Genomic DNA, 26,411 nt, shown 5'->3' with positions numbered 1-26,411 from the left:
AGACTTTGAATTTGTTACAGAGATAAGAGAAGGAAAAACAAATATATTAGATAAAAGAAAGAAAAATATTTTTATTTTACAATATGAAAATATTTATTTATATTCGACTTCCGGTTCGGTCATCCGACATATTGAATCCGCCATTTTAAATTTTATAAATTGGGCTAAGAATCATCGATTTTACCCCTACTACCGACGGATTTTTTTATATTATGAAAGTTAATGTTTGAAAATAAGCGAAGCAGTAAAATTGTTTTTTTTTCTTTTTTGTTTCAGGTAAGTGCCAACAAATTTCTTCTGAAAATTTTTCAGGTAAGAAATTCTTTTAGCAATATATAGCAGCGCTATTTTTGTTATACAAATTCACAATCAGCCATTTTCGAATAAATAGTATTATTCCAAAGAATCTTTAGAATACTCTTTAAATTTATGACTTAAAGAAATAACAAAAGAAAAATTCGAAGTGGGTTGTTGAATTTAAAATATTGAATGTGCAATATATTTTCAACAAGTTCTTCCATATATTTTGCGTTTTCTCTCGTACTCAGCAACTTATCTTTCTGCATTTGAAGAGCATTCAAAATCAAGTTGAGCGTAAAAGGGTATTTTCTTTTTTTAAATAAATTTTCCATTAATTTTCCTAAATAAATAAAATTTTCCTTAAAAAGTAAAAATTTGTTTTGTTTAAAACAAACTTTTTTTGTTTGTCGTAAATTATTTTTATTGCCTGTCTTCTTCATGTTGTGCAAAATTAAAACTTTTATATTGTCATTGTTAGGAATCTTTGTTTTCTTTTTTCTAATTGAAATATTTTTAATTAGTTTTTCCCAAGCAGCTAGATATATATTTTCAATACGCTGAAACGATTTACAGACAGGATTTAGCTAAAGTACGGGACGTCGTAATAAAGTTGACAATCTGTCCCCATTTTCCTATTTATCTCAGAATATAAGAGACACTGTAATACGTATCTTGTTCAAGCTTATCTTCTTTTCTATTTCGTATAAAGCTATATGCCCGATGAACAAAAATTTACTGTTAAATTGAAATTTTTACAATTTTCGTTTTCATGTGAGGAAAAAAAGTTACTTTTTCCTATTCATGAATAAACTTTTTTTTAAATATTTATTTTTCTTAAATCTTGGTTCAATCAATTCCCAGGTGCATCAAGCTGCTGCGAGCTCTTACCACTAAGATAAGAATTTGTTCTTTTCACTTTAATTTCTTAATATTTTGATTTTTTTGATATTTTTCAAATTTTGGCCACTTTTTTCAAAATTTTATTTCCTTTGCTTTCGATCTAGAGGATATGAACATTTTTATTAGGAAAAAAATCACTATAGATTGGCGATATAAATAAAAAAGGAAGTCAATAGATAGAAAAGTAGAAAAAAAATGTTAGTGCAATAGGGAAGCGAAAGAAAAAGAAGGCTTTCTTGTAAGCTAAGATAAGCTTTAGTTGAAGAGTTGACATTAATTGGACGGTCTTGACAACTTTTCATTCATCCCCTAACAAGCTACATCCGTCTTTATCCGCATTATTCGAACATCCCATTCCATCCTCTCTCTTCCATCACAACGGCACTCTGCGTGCTGACTTTTCCGCCTCGTATTCCTTGAATGGAAGAGCAGGAAAGATTTTTTAAAAAAAAATATATATCCATATATCCTGACACCACCACAAATGTTGAATAGACATTCTTCTAAGCTGTGGAGAAAAAATATTATCCTTCTCTGAATAATGATACAATTGTTCCGTTTCTTTATTAAAATATATAAATTTTTAGATTTATTATACTTTTTGTGATGTGATGAAGTGATTTTGTCACGACATGTTCATTATTTACTTTTTTTTCATTGCTTTCATGTCATTTAATTATTATCTAATTTTGAATCTTAGCGGGCTAGAATTCAAATTCGTTGTCGAAAATTCCAAATTCAAAATGGCGGCTTCAAAATGGCGACCAAGAAAATTTTAAAGTTAACGAATCTGTCTGAAAACGCCTACTCGTGGCTTTTCGGGGTCGCTGAATACAAATCCATGGTCGAAAATTCAAAAAAGCAACTAAAAAAATTTTATACCTAAGGATTTTTTTTAACTTTAAAATTTTTTTAGTCGACATTTTGAAGCTGCCATTTTGAATTTTGAAATTTCGACCACTGATTTTAAATCAGAGACCCCAAAAACATACAATATAACAAAGTTATATTAAAAAAAAAAATTTTTTTTTGAACATTTATGGCACAAGAATTTTATTTTCACTGGATTGTGAAGGGGTTAAAAGATAATTCAAAAAAATTGTTCTATCGCACTTATTTACGAATTTCTTTAAGTTTAAAATTATTCGAAAATATCAATAAATTAACTTATTTTATATTATAATATAAGAATATATTGTTACTGTAACTTTTTAAAAATTATTTTTATCATTTGAATTCAATTACTGTTTTCTAAAATGTTTGAATAAAATTCTTCTTCAAATTAATTATTTTTAATAATTTATGAAAAAGTTCTTATTTGAGAATTTTCAAATCCATTTGTACAATTCAATTTTACCAAAAATTTCGAATTATTTGGAAATTCTTCAATTAAATATATACATTAGAAAAGAAAAACTTGAAATAATTTTAAAAAATTGCGATTTAGCATTTTGAAAAAAATTAGTTCCATAGAATTTTTAATGAAAATTATGAAAAATTGTAATTTTCAAAAATATTAATTTGAAACTTTTACAAAATTCAATTATTTCTGAAAATTGCAATTATTATTATATATAATTTCTCCAAAATTCAATTATTATCTAAAACTTTAACTGAAATTCATTTATAAATCAACTTTTATTTGAAAGTTCTAAGGGAATCAAATTATTTAAAAAAACAAAAATAGATAATTTATTAAATAATTAAATGTTTTTTAAAATTGAATTTTTAAATAATTGACTTCTTTTGACGAATTTTAATAACATTTTTAAGAATAATTACATTTTTCAAGGAATTCGATATAAATTTCACTAAAAATAATTAAAATTCTGCAATGAGCTTTATTATTTATGAAAATAATTAAATTATTGCGAAGAATTTTATAAAAAAGTTTTAAACAATTGGTTTTTTTTTTGAAAAAATGTATGCAAATTTTATTTTTGATAATTCGATTCCTGTGAAATTTTCATTATATATAATTTCATATACAAATTATAAAATTAATATACAATTAATATTCAATTAATATACAAATTATTAAAATTTGTATATGAAATTATATATGTATAATGGAAATTTTACAGGAATTGAGAACAATTTTTGGAAAATAATATAAATTTTGCAATGAATTTTGTTAAAAATTTTTGAAAATAATTGAATTCGTGTGATTAATATTGTTATTTATGAAAATAATTGACTTCCTCCGAATGATTCTATTTATTTATATAAAAATAATTAAATCCCTGAAAAGAATTTTAAAATTTATGAAAATAATTGAATTACTGCGAAAAATTTAATGCCAAAATTTTAAACATTTGATTTTTTCAAAATAATTCATACAAATTGTATTATAAATAATTGAATTCCTAGGCAATTTTTATTTGTTTGAAAAATAATTGAATGTTCGCGTAAAATATTGTCAAAATTTTATTAAAATAGTAGAATATTGAAAATCATTGAATAAAGAAAAATTTTTGAAAATAATTTAAATTTTACCATGAATTTTATTAAAATTTTTGAAAATAATTGAATTTTATTACTTTTAAAAATAATTGAATTCTTGTGACGAATACAAATATTTACAAATACAATTGAATTTTATTAAAATTCTTGAAAATAATTGAATTTTGTCGAAGAACTTTGCTATTCAATTATAAAGATAATTAAAATGTTGACGACAATTTTTTTTTGATTCTTTGAAAATAATTGAATTTCTGTGAAGAATTTTATTAATTTTAAAAATAATTGCATTCTTGTAATGAATATTCTTATTTATGAAAATAATTGAATTTTACAATGAATTTTATAGAAATTCCTACTAAAAATAAACTTGAATTTCGGCGAAGAAATTTGCTACATATTTATAAAGATAATTAAAATGTTGACAAGAATTTAAAAAAATTATTGAAAATAATTAAATTTCTGGAAAAAAATAAACAATTTTAATATTTATAAAGATTGTTTAATTCTTTCAAATAATTAATTGCGTTAAAGTTTTTAAAATTGAAACTAATTTCAACAGAATTGAAATTAAAGTTTTTCAAAAAAATACTTCATTAGATGATTTAAAAGTAACAACTTTATGGCAGTTGTATAATAAAATTAAGTTGTTTAAAAATGAATTATTGTCAGAAATAGAAAAAATTTAAGTCTACTCAGAATATTAAAAATTTTTGGTAGTAGACATCCGACGTATAACCTCATCAGCTGTGGTATTACCACTTAGGGTATATATTCCTTTGCGGTAGAACCGCTCTCTGGGGTATCACCTCTTCATCTCCGTGAATTCGTGTTGCGCTCCCGCTTATATAGCCGCCCGACTAGGCGTCGCTGACTGGAGGGGGGACGCGTGCGCAGTACTCTTCTTCGTCAGGGCCGTAACTATAATTTCGCGTGCCCAATGTTTCAAATTTAACTATTTTTTATTAATCCGTTAAAAAGGTTCACGAGAAAAGTTGTTAGCAAGGAACTTTGACATACACAGTCCATAGTCCCCACCAGCCGACCGAATTGTCGTTTTTTGTCGATAACGGTCACTTAAGTAGGCACAGGGTTAAAGTACAAATGAAATTTGTTACTAGGGACATTTCGGTCCCAATTTGAAAATAGAAAGCAAATAATAAATATCTTTATGGTATAAAAATAATACAAGGAAAATTTCAAAAGACAAAATTGTCGCTTGGATAAGATTTGAAAAATATGACTAATTGGAAACCTTTTTAATTTTTTAGTATTTCTGCATAATTAATAAATCATGCAGAAATACCAAAAAAATTAAAAACGATTCCTAATGAAAATCAGTATTTCTATTTTTTTTCCGCTCCCTTAATTCCACAAGGTGTTGGCTTTGTTGTGTATCATCTTTCCGTTTATCCTTTGATATAACCGTAAGTTTATTAACCTTTGACTCCTTCAAGATCCCTTGGAAGGTTGTATCATCGTATACTGTGAGTCTTGTTTTGCTTTCTTGATCATCTGAAACTTCTTATATGCACGCTTCTCCTTTCAGATATTCTATCTCTTCTATTACTCATTTTTTTTTTCTTTTGTCAGTCTCCTTTGAAACTCATTTCCCATTCCTTCTGTTTTTACTAAACATTCTTTTTCCCCTCAATTATTTTCTTCTTTTGAAAAAAAAATATTTTCCCTTTAATTCTCTTCTTTTTTTCAAATTTCTTTATCTTGTTTTTAAATTTGTATAATCAATTTCCATTTTATAAGTTTTTTTTTTAATAAAATAAAAGTTTCGGAAAAAATGTTCTTTGTTGAATTTCTCGCTTTTTGAAAAACAGTCGTTATTAAAATTTGTTTTTCTTGTAAAACCCAACTTTTTCTCATCTCATAAAACTTTCATCAATAGATAACATCAGATCCATTTACATTAAAAGTAGTGACGGTCCAATCCTTATTCACTTCCTGCTACGCTGTAAAAATGAGATAATAAGGAGGACTTTATTGACACCGCGCTAAGAAAGTAACACCGTAACACGATGCGACTGGAATAATCGAAGACATTAGAATCCCAGAAGCATCAGATGCTGGTAATTCCCGTAGGAGATCTTGAGAAAGGGATTTGGAGGAGAATTAATTTTTTCTTTTTGCAAATAAGATTTATGAGGAAAAAAAAGATGCATTTGAGTTTACAAACCTGGTTTGAGATGAGATGTTACTAGTGACGAGGAGACAAAAGGATTGAAGAGAGTGAATTCTTGGTTACGAGGAGAAAGGATGGGGATTAGATTGACGTGAAAATAGAAGAAGCGCTGGAAAATAACAAAAAAAAAAGAAAAAAGCAGGCGCGAAAGGAGAAGTATGAAAGACTACATAAGAAAAATGTCGTGCCGCGAACTCAACGATGGTTTTTTTTTCTTCTAATTTTTTTTGCCCCACCTTTCAGGACAACGCAATTCCAAGCTGTCTGTCGACTCGATATAAGTTACATTTTCTTATGACATGGAACATCGAGTCATAGTTATGCAAGTTTTATGCAAATTTGAACAATTTTGAAAAAAACATCCGCCATATTGGATCCGCCATTTTGTATTTTGAAAAACTGACCTCAGGTTCGTAATCAGTGACCCCAAAAACCCTTTGATACAAATTTATACCGTAATCCGTGAATTTTTCAAATTTTTGTCCGCCATTTTAAAATTTAAAAAACAAAGTTTAGATTCGTAATCAGCGACTACAATAAACCCGTGATATCAATTTATACCAAAAGCGGTTAATTTTCCAAAATTTTGTCGACCTCAAGGATTGCAAAAGTGTCGTGAATGACAAGTCTAAGGCGTTCACCTGACTTTGACAGGCCAGCATGGCGGTTGAATTTTAGTCTGGAAGTTGTCGAAGCATTTCCGATCGATTCGATAGATTCCAAATTTGCAAATTGTATTTTATTATGTTAAAATATTTTTGTTTAATTACAATATTGATAAAATTTCTTAAATTTATATTTTAGTTTTTGGCTATTTAATAACCATTTTACATGGGTTCCTCTCTTGGTGATTATTTAATTTTCCCAATAACTTGTAATAGAAAAATTGCATCTTACATTCGATTGATTGCGATGATCTGTAAAAAGTACAAAAGCAGTGCATTAAAAAAAAATCTCGTGTTGTACTTAGGAAAAAAAAACACTAAAATGGCACGCAATCTACGAGAAAGGTGGAGGAATTGGAAAATCTAGAAAATCAACGAGAAGAGAAAATAAGAGAAAGAACATCAGTCGTTTTATACTTTTTTTTAGTACTTTCTTACACAACGGGACTTTTTTACTTTCACAGTTTTCATGTGCCGGATGTTGTCTTTTGAAAATCTACTGCGTCTACCTTGGCCTTCTCTATTTCGCGTCTCACTCGTTAAACATCCCCCTTTTTTTCCCAATCCTACAATCCACCACCATTTCCCTTGGCAGGCTTTTTACCGTTAGGAGAAATTCGCGTAAGCACTATTTTCTTTCTTTATTTTTTTTTTTTTTACAAAGACCAATCTCTGTGTGGTCTTATTTTCCTCGCTCACGAACGAACTAACGTAACTTTGCGTAAAGATTCCATGAAAAGTTTTCGAAGAACGTGCTTCGTAAAGACTTTTCGAAAAGGAAACTTGGAGAGAGCTCGCCGGAACTTGCAAGTAGAGCTTCAAGTTGAGTTCATGGAATGTTTTCTCAGTCGTCGTTCTGCGCTAAAGTAAACGATTTTTTTGAAGTGAAAATATTTCTCCGTAAATAAAATTAAAAATGTGAAATAATATTTGAGAGAGGTCATTAAATGATGAATTTTAATTACTAATTTCTTCTGCAAGATTGGTAAATAGAAGTAGGTTGTATTTTACTTTAGCTTACCAAATTTATTTAATTCCACATCATCTGCTTTCCAACTTAACACCATTTATGTCTAAAATTGTCAAAAGGCACAAATCAGCATACTCCTTATTTTCTTTGTAACGGAGTGCAACATATTTCTTCAAAATTCTCTGGCGAGAAATCAATATTTTATTAATCAAGCATCGCTATTGTTTGTATAAAGTCACAATCAGCCCTCGGAAAATAGTGTTGGCAGAGAGAGAGAGAGAAAAAAAAATGCTAATCGTTAAAGAGACCTGCTGGTTGGTGTTGGCGTTTTATTATGCTGAACGTTGATTTAGGGTTCACAGTGGGGATGCAAGCCACTCTATTGTCTCGACGCTCACCTCACGGTGGCCATTGTTAGTCCTTCTATTGTCCATACGCTTTCGCCCCTCACCTCAAACCACCCTTTCTATGACCACCTTCATACATTCTCCCATAGTCAAATACCTACGCATGTACACCTTTGAAGTGGACTGCTAATGTGAGCAATCGATATGTCGTATAATTTTTTTTTTGTTCTGTGAATTCAATTCTTTTTTAGAGATCCAATACAGTGATTAGGCACAATAATTAATAAAATTTCCAATATTAGACATTTGAAAACGATTGTTTCCACAGGTACAGGTCAATTTTTTGGTATGTATCGTAGAGCAACGTCTAATGTTGATATTTTCAAAATAAATTTAGTGAGTAGGTAATGTTTAGGGATTTGTTTTTGAATAATTTTCCCTTTCCACATGTTCAGTCACAGAATTTTTATAATCTTTTTTCAAAATCAATTCCTCTGTCCATTTTGAATTGCCTCTATCGATAATCTTCCATCTGCCATCTAATGCCATGCCGCTACTTCGCTGTTATGTCTCATAGTGGAACTAAACATAACAAAAATTTATATTTAAATTGTCCGGTATCGGTGATTCAAACCTGATTTATTCACAGAGCGGAAGGCTCTGATACTAAGGGACAGATTTTAAGAAAAAGTAACTGTTAAATTGTTAAAGGTTTTATTTGAATCCTTTACCATTAGAATCAGAGAGAAGAAGTAGATCTACTTCTGGACTGATACGAAGAAGACACTTGGGGGTAGTACATGACTACTTAACTTGGTGGCGATTCCTGGACTGGCTAATTTGGCGTGGGTGGCACCTTTTATACAGTGGCTTCCAATGGAAATAAATGATAATGCCACCGACTTTTATTATCTTTGGGTCAGTTTTATTCTATTAAATAATTTAGGCGCGCGTGTTTGGTTCTTATAGAAGGGTGACAATCGTGGATGACCATATATGGTAAAGACTGTCCAGGCGACACACATTTTGGATCGATTTGTTTGGGTTACAAAAAAAAGTGGAGGATTCAGATTCCAACTTTACAAATATCAAAGCAAATACGTTGCGATGATGTGACATTGTAAATAAATATGCCTATCAATCGATTGCATTGGTGTCATCCCAAAAGGCGTCAACCGGGTTATTATTCATAAACGCGTTGTAAGATTTCAAGCTGATTTGATGGCATTCCGATTTTTCGTGAATGTCAAATGCCCCTGGATCTTTATTCCAACTGGAAAAAACCGTTTAAGACGTAAGCACTGTCAGTAGGTCCTTTCTTTTTGCTTTCATTCGATCCAAATATACGGATAAAACTTTTGGTAAACAGTATATTATTGATCAGTGTATTTTCCAATAGCGGACAATTTAACTGAAATATAATTTATTTTTAAAGTCATAAATATCAAGGATAAAAAAATGGTTGATTTAGTTAACAAAATAGTGGGCCGATAGTAATCGGTGCATTTGGCAGAACTGAATGCAATTGCTCCCATGGACCAGTAACGTTGCCTCTAGCAGACACGCTAAATGCGTTTGGTTTACGCGTCCGGTAAATGCATAACATTGGCCGAAACGTAGTGCCTCTAGTTAAACCCCTTCCCTCCCTCCATTCCCTTTATCCGCCCTGAAACCGTCTCTTCAGATTGTAAATAGCGTGACAGTGGCTCTCCATATGAATGCGTGGTTATCGGGCGTGAACCGTGACAGTACAACGGACTATAGACAATGTTTGCAATGGGCGCACCTGCGGCTCGCTTGTAATCTGCAAGTTGAATCCGGGTTAAATGCCACTTTTATTAATTGATCTATGACCAAATGGGAATGGGAGTATACAGATTTCAGTAAATTTTCATTTTCTCTAAACGTACGCTACGTGTGCTTTTTCAAAAATAAAAATATTAACAGTAGTGTAATAAATTGAATGTTACTTTAATGAAAATAAGTCTTCGACAGTAATAATCCTTGAAAGTATTTTAAACTTTTTTTTCCCCATCAGCTTCCATTTTTAACTAAATTAATTTTTCATCCTATTTGTACTTTTGATATATTTGATTTTTCATATCTCCGATTTGTTGGTTTTTAGTAGTATTTTAGTTTTGAAACGAAGAAATGAACTGACAAGGAAAATCAATCCAAACGGCAACGTGTTATTAAGCGATTGTGCCAATATGTGTTGCAGCAGTAACAGCAGCAGCAGCCACGTTTCCCTTCGCAACTTTTTTTTTGCTCTCGTTCAATTCTCCTTGTATTTTCATTTTATACGTTACTAGATTTATCCAGCTTTCTCAAAAGCCCTTTTCAATTCTCAACTTGAAAAGTCACATCGTCACTTTTAACAAATTACTTCCTTTTACATTGTTGTTCCAAAATCGATTTAATGTTTCTCAAAAGCCCATTCATTAATTAGATGAATACTCTGTACTTTCAAATTGATTCGAAATGTAGCGTCTATTCAAGTTGAAAAGTCAAACAATTTAAGTAGGACAGAAGTTATAGTTGAGAGAATGATTGAGGGAAAGTTTACTGGAAATTAAAGTCATTGAAATTGAGGGGCTAAATATGGAAAGTTATGAATTATAATGATTGCTATTGTTGTGGTATAAATGGAATGAAGGAGAAATCTGAGATAAAAATCTCTATTGAAATTTTGTCAAAACAGAATTTCTTTTTGTGCTTCGGGACTTTTGGGAAATCTTTCAGATACCCCGGATTCCGCATTCCAAGGTTATGTGGGGTGAGTTTATAAACCAGTATATAAAAGGGAATGTAGGAATAATATACAAATAACAATTTTGCCTTCAAACTTTTCTTACGTTAAAAATATTAGTTGTAAAATCATGAAGGTTGATTGTCAGATAGATAAAGTCAACGTCGGCTTTACTAACAAAAAGAATTAACCTAACGCATCAAAATCTTCAATATCACAAAATTATTACAAAATTATAAATTCTGTTTGATCATCTCGAATTCAATATTCCGGTACCCAAATTGACAAAGTCGCGGATGTTGATTAAACAAGGGAAAGTGGATTTAGGGTGGAGAACATTTCGGGACAACAAAATTCAACAAAATTATAGAAGAACAACAAATATATTTTGTGAAACAGTATCGTAAAAATTTAAAATATGAATTTACAATAGTAACAATTATGCAGATTTTGGTGAGTTGACAGTTCTCATTGTTCTGAGTTGTTCTCAATATATCAAAGGTTACGTTACTTGAAATCGAAGTCGTCAATTCAAATTGGTCCATTGTAGATAATTTGTAGGTATTGTTCCAGAATCTCGATTAATCGTATATGCTCTGGAGACTCCTACACAGACCCATCTTACTTGTAGTCGATACCTAAGAATGGTCCTATCGAGAGATTATTTCTTCATTTATTAATCCGATATTTAGAATGTTCCTTCCACTATTAATATATATCTCTCCCATGAAGTTTTACAATTTTTACAATAAACAAATCTATGTGGAGTTTTTGATTTTTCAATGAATTTTAAACAATTACTGCAACATGCAGTTGTGTGAAATTCAATAACTGTCACAATTTTTAATCGATTTTTATCCAAAATTGTGGCACAATCTTGAAAACGTTTTTTAATACCTTATGATGGGTTTTGCAACATACCCATTGCAAACATTTGTCATAGTGGCATCACCAAAACTAATAAAACATGGTTCCAAATCTAATTATTGATTTGCTTTCAGGTAAATGTTGATATCTTCTAAATACATCTAGTGAGTAGTTAATGTTTAGTGGATAATGTTTGGGATTTGTTTTTGAATAATTTTCCACTTCCACATGTTCAGTCACATAATTTTTATATATTTTTAAATCAATTCCTCTGTCCCTTTTGAATTGCCTCCATCGATATTCCTCCATCTGCCATCGAATGCTGCTACTTCGCATATAAATATGCCTATCAATTGATTTGTCTTCATTAAATGGAAGAGATGATTTTAATCGACGAACACCACGAAATGATGCCTTCTTTCCTAGATCAAAATTATAGCAATTTTTATAGACTACGGTAATGTAATATAACGGGTGTCTTATTATTTTTGTTAATATTTAAGAATTTACTAATTTTACTGACCAACATGAGATTATTTTATTCATGAATTTATTTTTATCTAATTTAGAATCAACAAATTACACAAAACACACGTTACTTTTGTTGAAAGAATTTATTGCCCGACGCCAGAGATATTTTATGGAAAAATATTCAAACCGATTGATTAATTAAAATTACGCTAGCTCAATCTTTTCAAGGAGAGCGCGGGGTAAGAGAAATCACCAGTTAGTTTTAATTTTGATTTAATAAACAAGAAAATTACAGGTCCAGACGGGACCTGTTCAAAATGTACAGAAATGTCGTAAAACAAAGCCAAATGAAACACATTTTATTTTGATCAATAATCGTTAGGAGACAACACATTCAAATATTATGAGACTCACCGGAGATACGCCGACGTCTCCTCATGGTTCCTCGACTCATCTTCGCAGAAGAAAAACACAATATTACTTTATTAATTAAATTATTATAATTATTACATTATTAATTTAGTTATTATTAATTACTTTATTAATTAGTTTTTAGGAAAAATGGATAGGCGACAGGTCTAATGCGACCTGTCACTTTTATGAACGCCAAACTGAGAAACAATTAAATGGCCGACGGGGACGCCGAAGCTGACGCATACCTCGGCTTCGTGGTGAGTCTCACGCGCACTCATTACAAAGATTTTCCGATGGTAATCGATGCGCGCCAATCAGTAATTAGGTAATTTATCGACTGTCGGAAAAAGTTCACAAAGAGTTCATTTAGTCTGCGCGAGGGGCACTGCTCGACGACGTCTGGTCAGCAAGATGTCTGCGGCCAGTGTTTTGACAGCTGATGTCTCCGTCGATGGATATTCGTATTTCTGTCACTCAGTATGACCGGTATTTATTTCCAGTAATAAATACAAGGAAGCACATTCCTTGTTGGACAAATACGAAGTGATATCTTGGCAGTGATCCCGAAGTTTGGAAATCAGGAACTCGCAGTGTTAATTTTTACATGAAATGATAAATTGAAGTATCAGTCTTCTTATGATTAATTAGTTGCTTTGACCAGTGATCTGACGGTTCGCAAAAATTACAAGATTTAATAATAATTTAGTAAAAGAAAATTTATAAAAGTGAATAAATAAAGGAAATATTTCTCAGAAGGAGAAAACAATCGGTGATTCCCGATTTGGCGTGATTAATAAGAATTTTTACAGTTTATTATTGACAGAAAGTTAATTTGTACGCGGCCAACAAAATGCCGCTTTACAGTAAATACCCAGTCAAATAAAGTAATCCCCATTGAATGTGACTTGTGGCAGTTACCATCAGATTAGAAAGGTGCTGCTCTTTCTAACATCTATAGCTGACTTCTAGCGCATTATTTAAGAACGGGTCTTTATCTTCTAGCGAAGGTCCCTTAAAAATCTTCTGATAAGAGTTGGAGAATAATTGTAATTTTTAGAAAATTTTTCCGGTCCAGAAAATAAATCTGGAAAGATGATTACTTATTTATGTAAACTATGATTTATAACAAAGCATCACTAAAATATTGCGCTAGCGCTGGAATTGCTCAGGTCAGTACACTCGTTCTCCGCATGACTATTTCATCCATGGTGAAACAACAGCATTGCTTTAACGAAACGTCCCTTTTACTATCCTCATCTTCCAATTGATCGAATCTTCCAACCATGAAATGATAATAAAATCGTAACAATGTCGTTACAAAATTTTGTTGCCTCCATGTATTGTCTCTGAAGTTGTTGGATTTTAATAGTTCTAGTCACGTTGACAAAAGACTGCACAGATATTTCAGGATATTCCATAGATATCTAAGGCGTATCCAGAAATTAGGGTATCCCTAAGATGTCGTTAGAATGTCAGTGGACATAAGTGGAATGTCCTAGGAGTATGCTAATTACCCCGGACCAATGATCATCCCTAGGACATCTATAGGAGTCAATCATTAATTTGCAAGAATGTAAAAAGTTTGCTACGAAGAAACATAAAACTAGTCTTGCATATGGGTCCAAAAAATATCTGCAAAGTTTAAAGCATAACACTAATTCCATACGATGACTTTATATTCCAACTAAAGTTTTTAGTGTGTTAGCAAGGATATAAACATGTTCAACTTGCTTCTATCATTCCTGATGCATAATGAAAAATAATTAGTGTCCTAAAAATATGGAAAAGGATTCAAATTATGCAAAATATTAAGCAACTAAAGTTTCATATACGTGTTTCGGATGATTATGGGTTCATTAAAAATGCTCGATACTTGGGTTATATTGTCATCTTTAAACATGTAACATACTTTGGTGCCATATTCGCCTTGAGTGTAGATCACTTTACCTCTTGCACCCACCGAAACATATGTGACTCTAACGGACACTCTTATTCAGCTCACGTAGAAAAGCTGTACTTAACTATCCATTAAATGCAAGGCGAGCGACCGACATCCTGTGTATTCAGAGAAATGTTGCTCCCTCTACTTCCAGTTTGTGTCTTACAAGCCGCGAAAACGATTTAGTTGAAAAGTTGTTTAAACGAGGATCGTTATAGCAGCTGCTTGCACTATTCTCGAGGAGAAGAGCGAACTAGAGAACTCAACAAGATAAAGTTTTGTTATAGACGTTTATCTTGTCGAATCAGAATCTCTTGAGTTTAGAGAGCAGGCGCTTCAGTTTTAGGAGCAAGGGTGCTTTGCTTAAAAAAAAGTAAGGGATCTCCATTCCTTACTTTCAGCTTTTGTATTTTAAAGTTAGATTTATTATTTTCTTTATTGCATTTTCAATTTTGAAGTTGAGAGCGTTCATTAACACTATTCGGATATTCTCTGAATTTGTGGAATTTATTTATTCTTGCTGTTTGGTTGTTCTTTAGTGAAAAACCCCGTCACCACCACAAGGTCTACCGAATATATCCATGATGTCAGTCATGTTTGGCAGTGGACAAGCACTGATCAAGATATCGATGACATCTATAATGTTTGGCAGTGGAAAAGCACTTCCCAAGATATCGATGACATCTATGAGGTTTGGCAGTGGACAAGCACTATCCAAGATATCGATGACATCTATAATGTTTGGCAGTGAATAAGACTTATTCATTGGTCCTCAACCCCTTGATTCAAATTAAATTTTACTTCTGTTGCGGTACATTCATTGTCAGTCATTTATATTAAATGAAAAATTGGAGCACAACACATATTTAGAACATTGTTGGAAGTATTGGTTTCAAGTTCGTGACGTACTATTTCGCACGTATTCAAGAACCCTGATGAAATTCGTTGTCGCGTCAGTAATTAGACGTTTTGCGCAAGTTGGTGGTACATTTAGAAATTAATGTGACGAGTGTTGCTGATGGAATGAGAGAAGAGACGTGGAATGGAGAGAGGATTTCACACATCGACGATGTCTTGGAATATGTACTTGGAAATTCCACAACGCCGGAATAATATTCTCTCTCACCCTCTTTACTCTCTCTCTTTCTCTCTTTCCCTTAGAAATTTACAATGTACATATTACTTCCAACCGCAACTTTCTAGTTACGCACAGTGTGATGTTGAAAACTTTCTATGGGACGTGAGCCGAAACAATTTTACGAGAAATATAATACTTTGAGTTTAGTTTATGTGCTTTCAAACTCCACTATTTTATTCATTTTCGTTTGCTTCGTCCCACTTCAAGGGATTATAATTTCCCGGAAGTTGAGGGCTTTTGATGTTAATTTAATATTTACGTTTATTTTAATAATTTAAAAAAGAAACTTCTTTTTTTATTCTGTTTATTAATTTAGGAATTATTAATTTTATGGGAAAAATTTTTTTATCTTCTGCAATTTTTCCTTTAATTCCTATTTCAATTTTAAGATAATTTATATAATGGAAAAATAATTTTTTTTAAACAAAAAATAATTTTTTAAGCTTCTGCTCCCTTTCTGTTTTGACAGTCAAGACGATCTATAAAGCTGTAAAATCTTTTTTTCTCTCCTTTTTACTATCGTCCCAACGAATGATGTATATATATAAATATATATATATATATTGGGGTTCTTTGAGGGTGCAAAACTCAAGATCGAACAGACTACCCGCACGGAATGGCGCTCATAAAAAGGTTGATCCTTTTATCGCTGACGTCCTTACTCTCGCGTGTGGATTACTGGCAATGCGAAATACTGCCTGATATCAATAACGGTCTGTACAATGTCACTGCGCGAGGTTCTTATATTCTAACCTTTTGGGATTAACTAATTTATTATCGCTTACAAATTTTCTTCACTAGCCATTAGTTTATCATGTGTAGTAAATTTTCCATTTTATTTTAACATTTTATCAAAAATAATCTTTCTAAATTATAAGATACTTTTGTAATAGAGTTCGAAAATTTGAATTTAAATTATAATTCAGCAAAATGGAATTAGAGATATTAATTTTTTCTCTCATTTACTTATTTAATGGTTAAATTCTCAACTGAATTGAAAAGTAGAATTTTGTAGATATTTTATTGACATACATTTCTCACAGAAATATTTACTCTCTGAACTTTATTGCATGGCAAACTGAAAATAGAGGTTTTCGTGGAAAAAAAATTATTCTCTAGAGTAATTTTATACCGTGCGCTAAGGTGTTAAATATCATTTATTTTTAAATTCGAGAAATGTTATGACAGAAATTTTAGTGTCCCGCGTTGGGGTTTATATTAATAAAAAAGAACTATTTGTAAAAGTAATGGAGTAAATTATTTATAATTTTATTATGAAATATGTATAAATGACAGTGTTTGCTAAACTTATTGGAGAATAATGAGGTATTTGTCAATAATTAAGTACGTTGCAACAACTCATGTATTTAAAATTAGTTGATATAATCGAAGGTTTCTGGTGTCATTGATTAGAATCTAGATTTTCAAAATTCAAAAATCCTATTGGATCCGCTATTTTGAATTTTGAAAATCTCATAAAGAGTTAAATAAAAGAATGAGATAAATAAAAAATGTTTGATTAGAGAAAACATAATTTTTTTCTACCTTTACCTTTTTTCGCATATCTTTGGGTTATTTTCAAGGGAGGTCACGCGTGGTAAAGCAAGTTCTAAACCCAAGCATTCCAAGTGGAATGAGAGACCGTACTACTAGCTGGGAGGTTGGATATCGATCTGCTTTGTCGGCAGTATGGGATATCCCATAAAACCACGTTCATACCATATGTATGTATCCTACGTCATTCAGAAATAGAAAGACATCGAATCACTTTTAATGTAATTTCCAACACAGAAATCGTTAATCACTGAGTTATTTTCTAAAATAATAGAGAATAAAATTCAAATAGTTAAATTGATTTATTTTTCCAACTCTCCGTGACCTAAATATTGTCATAGCTCTAATAAAACTTTATTGTTTATCAATTTCATTTTAAAGTGTGTCTCATTTATTTTTCTATAACTGGAAGCTCGCTGGAAGCAAGATTTATTACGGAAAGAAAGTTTGGTTTTATTTCTCTTAAATTACTAAATTAATAAATGATTACGAAAAAAAGTCTTTTTGAAAATTCATTATCAAGTTTTTTTTTTCTTGGAAAAGTGCTTGACATGGGGTTCATGGTCAGCTGAATAAGAGGAATTTTCGGTAGTAAAGGGACACAGGCCACGTCAGTCTGGATGAAAGAACGTTGAATGTTGGTAAGACCTAGAAGGGGGTTGAATGAGGGTGTAGTGAATAAAAGGGTGTGAGGCGAATAGTTGAACAGCTTTGCAAAGGAGAAGGGTGTTGGAACTTCTGGAACGTGGGTAACAGGTGTTGTTTAGAGATTCCAGTGAAGACACATCTAATCCAGAATGAATCTACTGGACAATTGTGGTTCACGAGAAAATATGAACCTAATAGTCTTCCATTGAAATACTAAAAACTTATTGTCAACATTTTTTCTTCTTCAATAATATTAAAAAAATATTCGCAAAAGAGGGAAGTGGTTTGCGTAGACAAATGCAAATAGAAGCTTTAGATTATCTTGATTATCTTTATGGCATCGACGACTGTATGTGGGTATAAAAGAATTATCGAGTTTAATTCTAAATTTTTAATTTCTGATGCTTCTGTTGCTAGTTAGCATGTCTATTCGAACCCCCTCTAGAAATTCACTGTCATTGGCTAAATTTTAAATATTTTTAAATAAAAATTACCAAACATAATGTTCAAAATTTTGCCCTAATGTATTTATTTGGATTTTTCTACCCACTAAATAATTCTTAAAAGCACGCCTTGTTTTCACTAAATTAACCATCAACCCCCTTTTAGAAACGATAAAATTGTTTTGGGAAAAAGTTAATAATTAATTAACCGCAATCTTTGAATTATTTACGACTCTAAGTTTTGCACGTATGGGAAAATTTTCCCCCTCACAGTGAAGGGACAGATCAGTTCTCGCCAGTCGCATACAAGTTAGATGAATTAGCGAAACATTATTTATCGATACGTACGAACAAACAGTGAGGCAGTAGCTCTCTCCGAACTACGAGCACGAAGGAGAGTAAACAATAATTTATCGACGAGGGCAAGCCAACTAGAATTGCCGTGAACGAGGGAAGTTACAAAAAGAAACGAAATGGATAATCTAAAATATAGAGATGCTGTTAAAATAAAGAAGAATTGTGCAACAAATTTTTTTTTTTATTTAATTGTCAAGAAAAGTTTTTATTTCATTAAAATTTTGATTATTATTCTTACTATTAATTATATAATTTATAGTAAGAACTATTTATTTCTTCATTTTATAAATTGACTTTCGAAAACAGTTTGAAGCATTAAATTGAATGCAGTGACAATAATGGAAATAATTTAGAAAATTTATTTTTGATAAAAATCTCTTTTTAGTTTAGTAAAGTGCGCTCCTGTTGAGAAGAAAAGTGACTCTGACGATTCTAGTCGGCTGGCTCGCCTCCAATTTTGGGAGTTTCATGTTGAGACAGGGTATGTTCGCACCCGACAATGCTTTCCTGATATATAGAATGAAATTGGGGTCGCCAAAAGGAGTTAGATTCTAAGTGAAACAAGAGATATCGGGTTATGCGAACTTTCATCTAAAGGAGATATTTTCCTTTGATTGGATGTTCGTGTGAGGCTTTGTTTTTAAAAATACATTTAGTTAGAAGAAAGAAGAGTTTATTTTCTCTTTATTTAATTTTACCATCATCAGGGTTTATTATAATTTGTTTTGAAGCCGGAAGTGGGAAATCTGCTAAACCAGTTGCCTGGAATAGGACCCATGGTTTTGTGTGTTTTATAAATTTTCGATCTTCCGACACGGGGTACATTCTCTAAATTTATAGAATTCATTTATTCTTGCTGTTTGATTGTCCTTTAGTGAAAAGCTCCGCCACCACGACAAAGTCTTCTGAACATATCCATGATTTCAGTCATGTTTGGCAGTGTACAAGCACTTCCCAAAATATCGATGACATCTATGATGTTTGACAGTGGAGGAGCAGAGTAAATACGATAAAGTACAATTTCTGGTATAATAGAAAAATTAAATAATTAAAAGAATTATTAATTCATCGCGAATATTTGACGTTTGCCGATTAAGTTTTGGCAGATTGTGTTTTAAAAGTCATGTAAAATGTATAATAGGGAGAAAAAAAATGCTAAATCGAAAGAGGTAACTTCCGGCCAACGATTGACGATGAAACGCCCTCCCTTCTATCGATATCTACTCGATCTGACCAAAGCTTCGGTCTAGTGTTCAACGATCCACGCAGAAATGCAAACACCTCGTTAGAATTGCAAATGTCCGAAGGTAGATTTAAAACGAGAGCTTCCCGATAATATTGCTTGATTCAATATTTTAAAGTTAGCTTTTTTCATTTGAAGGTATTTTAGTTTCACTAACAATTGTCGTACCAAAACTTGGTGAAAATCCAATTTTTTTTTTAATTTTAAAGGTTTTAACTATTGCATCAAGTAGAGGATACATGTTTGCACATTATTGTAAAATGAGAAACATGGGGAACCACTTCGCATATAAATATGTCTATCGATTGATTTGTCTTCATTAGATGGAGTCGACGAACACCACCAAATGACACCTTCTTTCCTGGATCAAAACCATAGCAATTTTTATACACTACATTGGGTGTTTTTTTGTCGGGAATTTCTGTGTCACACTTTCTTTGAGGAATTTAAGGGGTTTAGATTAAAAATTTCATTTTTACTTTGAAAAAGAAACCCTTTTAATACTAACGGAGCACTTCAAAAGTAATTTTCCATGATGTTAAGTATTATTATTTATCCAGGAATCTATTAATTACCATTTCTAATATTATTGTTTTAATAACGCTGCTTCCTAAGATTACATTTGTATGTATAAAAATAAATATATGTATATTAAAACCGGTAATAGAATGCATTTATTAAAATAATTGAAAGGTAGTCTATAAATATTCAACGAAAAATGATTTAAAGTTGAAAATTTATTCCAAACTTTAGAAACTTCCAAGATGACCTTCATAGAATGCAATTGAAAATGCTTTTTAAAAAAAGACGTTTAAACCGACCCGAAAATCAAATCTTTTATAAAATTTTACCATTATACAAATTTAAATATAAATTCTGTCACCCGGTGTCGTCAATTATATTTTTAAAAATATAATTACAGATATTTTTAAAAAAATCTGCTGGTTCCATTCTGGTTTAGATTTACTCATCAAAACAAACTCTTTCTGGTTGTCCAGGTCTTTAAATTTATTAAAATTGTAATTTTTTAAAAATATTTTTAAATTTAACAGAAAAATTGAATTACAGCTGGAAGGGAATGACGACTGACGAGTAAAAAGAGTCTAAGAGTGATTGTCCCTCAAGGGAGGGTTAGATAGTGAGAGAAAGAAAAAAATAGCCGCGCAAAGGGTAAAGGTAAAAGTTGCCTTGTGACAATTTTTAGGACCAATTAAATTTCCGCGAAGTCCAAAAGGGTGAATTTATTATTCACCAGGCGTGTCGCTCGGGCCACGTAATTGTGTGAATATTTTGTCGCATCTGTCCTGTCGCTCACATCGATATGGCGTGTGTCCAATTGTCTCGTAAATATTCTGACTCGTTTTTCCGTAAAAGCGAAGAGAGAAGCAGAGAGCAAGAGCGAGAGAGAGACAAGGAGATTCGTCGCGAAATATTCACATTTGACGAATTTCGTTCAAAAATTATTATCACTCAAATCATAATGTGTGACACCTACTTCACGATCAGCAGCTGACGACACGCTAGTTCCGATTGGTTTCAACGCTGTGTAAGCAGGGCATTCTCTATTGAGCGACTATTCAATACCTTTAGCCTTAACCTACATTCAGTTCAATTTTCTTGATTACTTTAATTTCCTCGTTTTTTCTTTCTATTAATCTTTCTGTATTTTTTTGTCTTCTATTTTTAAAAATAAGATTTAAAGTTTGCTCTGATTCTTTCTTTTTATAAGATTTTTGGATTTTTTTTTTGCTTTTTCTAATTTCAATCTCCTTATTAATATAAGGCTTAAATTAATATTTATATTTCAACATCGCAATATTAAGAGGTCAGAGATTATTAAAAGTTTTCTAAAACCTTGCACCGGGATTACGAATAGCAAAATTGATTACTTTAGCAGACTATTTAATATTTTATATTTTTGAAATAAAATAATAATATTTAATGGGATTTAGAAATAAATAAAATTTAAAGCTGTTTATTAGGTAAAAATATTTTTTACAAATCTGCTTTGAAACGATATTACAAATGTTGTCAATATTCTATCTCTTATTAAATTTTATCGAAAGAATGCAATTTATTATAGGATATTAATAATCATTGAAGTATAATCAAAGCTAATTGAATTTTTCACAAATTTCATATTTGATTTTTTTTTTAATTAAAAATACGGTTTAATAGTAGTAAATCAATTGGCAATTATCGTTAATGCATTCTTGATAAATTGAAGTTTTTAGAGATATATAATCAATCTTTTATTTGCTCCATCATATCCAATTATTTGTCCAGATTTGATTTAAACATTCATCACAATTTTCATTTATTAAACAATAATATTCATTAGCGATAAATTTTAATTTAAGTGGTTTAAATTATTATACAATTTTACCATTTTTATGAGAAGATACGTCAGTTAATGCTTTAATGCTCTTGCACTTTTAAAAAGCAGGGAAGATTATAATTATCAATATTTGATTCTTTAAGTGTTGGAATAATGTTTTTTTTGGGTTTGTTGTAGTATCTTGTTTAAAGATGAAAAGAAAGTTAAATTAAATGAAAATGGAACAAGGATACTGTTCAAAGAAGATGTCGTCAAGGAGCAGACATTTTAAAAAAATCTGCTGGTACAGTACTGGTTTAGATTTACTCATCAAAACAAACTTTCTGGTTGTCCAGGTCTTTGCCACTTGTAAATAAAAAAAGATTTTAACCAAGTTATGAACTGGGAGAAGGAGAAAGATAAACTCATCAATTTAATGCCAAGTCCTTGCACTGAGTCCAGAAAATAAATAATTAAACTTACTCTGATATTTCGATACCACGTTGATCAAATTCAAAGGAGAAAGGTTGTACTTCGTTGTGGAAACATGAAACTAAAACAATTACAACGAATAACGACTAATTCCTATAAACATACCTTAAATAAAAAAAGATCTTACTTATTTGCTTTTAGTAAATTTAATTTACTTCAGTAAATGATTAGGATCTTTTGTTTATGGATTGTTATTATCGTTTTAGAACAAACACTACCGTTTTAGAAGAAGGGTTGTGTTTCGTTAAATAAATAATAGTAGATAGCTAGGTGCATTAAAATTGTTACAAACGGTGTAGTTGGAAAATAATCTTTCGGAGGTGAGCCTCGACCCTCCCAAGAGCGACCTCTATTTAACCAACAGTATAAGAAAGTTAGATAGCTTACGCAGGGATACAAGTAAATAACAAGCAACAAGAGATATAGTTGTGCGGCGGAGACTGTAATTAAAACCCGTTGGTATTTACTCGGGGGTAATGAAGGGGCAAACACACTGTTTGTCTCCGTTAGTCGTTGTATCTCGGTACCTTATTTCTTTAAACATGTCCTCCCCTTATATCCCATACTATATATTTGATGGAAATTATATTTTTTATTCCTATAAGTAAATTAAGTATTTATTAATATTATAGAATATTAATGATTCAAATAATTGTAAATTATTTTGAAAGTATGGGAAAAATCCACTGGGAGACAAAACTGATGCAAATTCTGAGATGTAGTTTCACGATGATTGTTGGAGGAATATTTTTAGGATTGATAAACAAGTAGTAGTAGTAGTTTTTAAGGGGTATTTACTTTTAGTTTTTCTTGGTCGGTGACTGCAATTAGGAGCTTCATTCCTGGTTGGTTCTTAGGACAGTCATCTTGCTTCCAGGCTTTTCGAGTTCTTGTTCCAGTACTTCCTGGACTCTGTCTTCCTGGGTCCAATCCAAGTCCCGGATCTTGAGAGTTGGTCTTTGATCTACAAACATCAGCTTCTTTAGGCAAACCACTTTGGTCACCACCACAGTGATCTTCTTTGTTACCTCAAATTTTGATTTTGACAAAAGGGTCTCTCTATCTTGTAGGCGTTGTTCGTCACAACGGATGAATTTTAAATAAAACTTTCTGCTTAACGTCAGAAAAATCTGATGCTTTCAACAAATAAAACCCCTCCAGGTCCTGACCTCTATTGACTATTCGATTTCTAATTAACCTCTTAATGTTGATTTTCCCTTAAATATTTTTCTAAAAATAGAGTATAGGAAAAAATAACTTTTACCAATTTCCTAAATGTACATAAAAACTTTCTATAACGATAAAATTTATTTGGATCAGATTACTCTTTTTCAGTTTGTTTTTTTTTCCTGGATATTGTTAAACAGTGGCTTGTTCTCATAAAAGGAATCAAAACTCTGTGCTTTTATTCTACAGATATATATATACGTATACATGTACGTATGCATGATTTACACGGTAGACGGTATTTGAATTTCAGCTGACGAGTGAGGTACATTCGAAAGCACCCTTTCCAATCCATACCCATCCTCCAAAATACGTAGTACAAAATCCTCATTGCACTATTTGAACATGCGTTGGTAGAATTCTCTTCATAAAATAGCCAACCAACCATTGCAATAGACATGTATTAATATATGTATTCATCTATTTAATTCCATAATATTTAAGCTCATAGTAATATAATTAATAATCCAGTACGTTATTATTCAAATTCTACATTAATTTTCAAAATTGCGGTAAAATTATAACTAGAACATAACTATCTTATTTTTAATCATTTAAAATCTATTGTGTTTTGAGATAAAAAGAGAGTTTAATAAGTTTAAAAAATTTTTATTTCATATTGGAAATTATTTATCAGTGACAGTGTTCGGTTATATCGACTATAACAGACTTTTTCCATCCGAATAGAAAGAAACCAATGGATATTCCAAAAATTACAGCAAGACAGAGCCAAATGTTGTAGGTCATAAAAATCAGCATTAATAAATAAGAGAGGGAAATTTGTATGATATGCAGAGATGTATGGTACATGTGCATCCAGGAAAACATTGTTAATCTGTTTAAAAAATTGTTGATAATTAAATATTCGTATTTATATTTAGTAACATTAAGTTAAATTATATTATATTATGTTGTATTATATTATATTATAAAATATTATATTGTATTATATTATAAAATATTATATTGTATTATATTATAAAATATTATATTGTATTATATTATAAAATATGTAATAATTAAATAAAATGAAATTCATACCTTACGATTTGACTATTATCAGATATCATAGTGTTCCCCCGAGACATTCCTCTGCAATTGGGTCCATTGCAAGTTCTCATAAATATGTACTCTCTATAATATTTAAGACCCTCGTAGAAAGCTGCCATTACAATAACTCCTACCATGGATATTATAAGACCATCGATAGTCGAAATTTGCCAAAAATTAAATAAAACCGTCTCGCAATAACCACCATGAAATAGCATCTAAAATTATCAAATTATTTTCTAATAAACATGTAAAATATTAAAAAACAAAAAAATTGTTAGTAAAGGTAAATTTAGTAAAAGAAAAACAGTCCTACCGACATTGTGTGCATCGAATTATTCATGAATCTCATTTCCGATTGATGAAAATGTTCTACATTAGATTGTGATTGCGGTTTATTATCCACACGTTGGTCATTCATCTGATAAAAAAAGAAAAATTAATTATTAAAATTTGCTTGACAATTTATTTATACAATTTTTAACAGATTTTAATTAGTATAACAAAATTTAATTAGGTTAAAAAAATTACTCAGTTTACGTAAAGCGGGAAGAGAGAATAATTATAGGATACGTTAACGAATTGCAATATAATTTGTCGTGAAAATATTTCCATAGAACAAAAATTAACATTTGCTTCAATGTAAAATCATTTATAATTGTTTTTGGAACTAACCTTTTCTTTCTTAACAGATAAACAATAATTTTTCAGAATTTCGCCTGAAGTAGGCCTGTCAATTTTCTGTCTCATTCTTTTGTCAATTTAGCAAATTTCAAATCTAAATCAGTATGATGGAATTTTTAATAAATTAACAACAACTTACCTTTATAACAGAAACATTACAATTCATTACTTTTCGTTTTGTACTAATTTTTGATTTGTAAAATATATAAATATATTTCTAAAAAAGATATAATTTCTTTTAAAAATTTAGTGTATTCTTTATATAAACTCGACATTAATGAAAACTCAAAAAAAAACCTTAAGAGGAAAATTTTCTGATGTTTTATCGAAAATCTACCTACAAATCAAGATAAGTAGATCATTTCCTAAAATAATAATAATTCCTTAAAAGATTGGATTACTTCACCTCGTGCACACGTTAACAATATAGTTTAGAACTTAAGAACGAAATGAGCAATTTTACTATGGACGATAACTATATATTTATTTCACTAGACGTAACTTCTATGTTTACAAACTTTTCCTGTGAACTGGTCATTCAGAGTTTAGATCGACGTATTTACCTCATAAACCAGAAAATGAAAAATTCCTTTCTCAGACATTATTGATTGTACTAAATTTGTATTCAACAACACTTTTATTCTTTTGATGGAAAATCTTTAAAATTGTTACACAGATGGATTTTTCCAATCATCGCCTTCGCCTCAAATATTGTTGTGCACCCCGAAAAAAGTAATCTTGTAATTGGAGGAAAATAAATATTAAGATGTTGATTTTAATAAATAGTTGATTTTTTCTTCCGTTGTTGAATTTTGTTGATATTCTTTTAATCGATTTATGGGAAGAATAATAAATGAAACACTATTTTATTAAATGTGCAAAGTTTCGGTGTTTAGGTTTGAGATCATCATCAGGACACTTTATTATTCAATGAAAATTTTTTTATAAACAATTATTATTTTATAAATAAAATAAAATTAGG

The 26,411-nt window shown here is 30.6% G+C and overlaps 2 protein-coding genes across 5 annotated transcripts in view; one reads left to right on the top strand and one right to left on the bottom strand.

Annotated features, from left to right (window-relative positions):
* Positions 1-26,411, top strand: part of LOC122512820 — a 415,571-nt gene that overhangs the window by 16,693 nt on the left and 372,467 nt on the right. The gene's annotated exons all lie outside the window — the stretch shown is intronic.
* LOC122512868 (high affinity copper uptake protein 1-like) lies at positions 24,329-26,236 on the bottom strand. Of its 2 annotated transcripts, none has more exons than XM_043628985.1 (4): positions 25,771-26,236; positions 25,062-25,166; positions 24,737-24,963; positions 24,329-24,530 (listed from the first exon to the last, which is right to left on the bottom strand). In XM_043628985.1, exons 2-4 carry the CDS (start codon positions 25,164-25,166, stop codon positions 24,329-24,331), a joined length of 534 nt encoding a protein of 177 aa, XP_043484920.1. In that variant the 5' UTR covers positions 25,771-26,236. The 2 variants fall into 2 exon arrangements, with proteins under 2 accessions (XP_043484920.1, XP_043484913.1); XM_043628978.1 differs by having other exon boundaries at positions 25,836-26,236.

This window comes from Leptopilina heterotoma, unplaced genomic scaffold, assembly GCF_015476425.1.
Source record: "Leptopilina heterotoma isolate Lh14 unplaced genomic scaffold, ASM1547642v1 Lhet_1, whole genome shotgun sequence".
NCBI classification, from domain to species: Eukaryota; Metazoa; Arthropoda; class Insecta; order Hymenoptera; family Figitidae; genus Leptopilina; species Leptopilina heterotoma.
The sequence above is the reverse complement of the archived record's forward strand: the minus strand, read 5'-3'. Positions and strand labels throughout refer to the sequence as shown.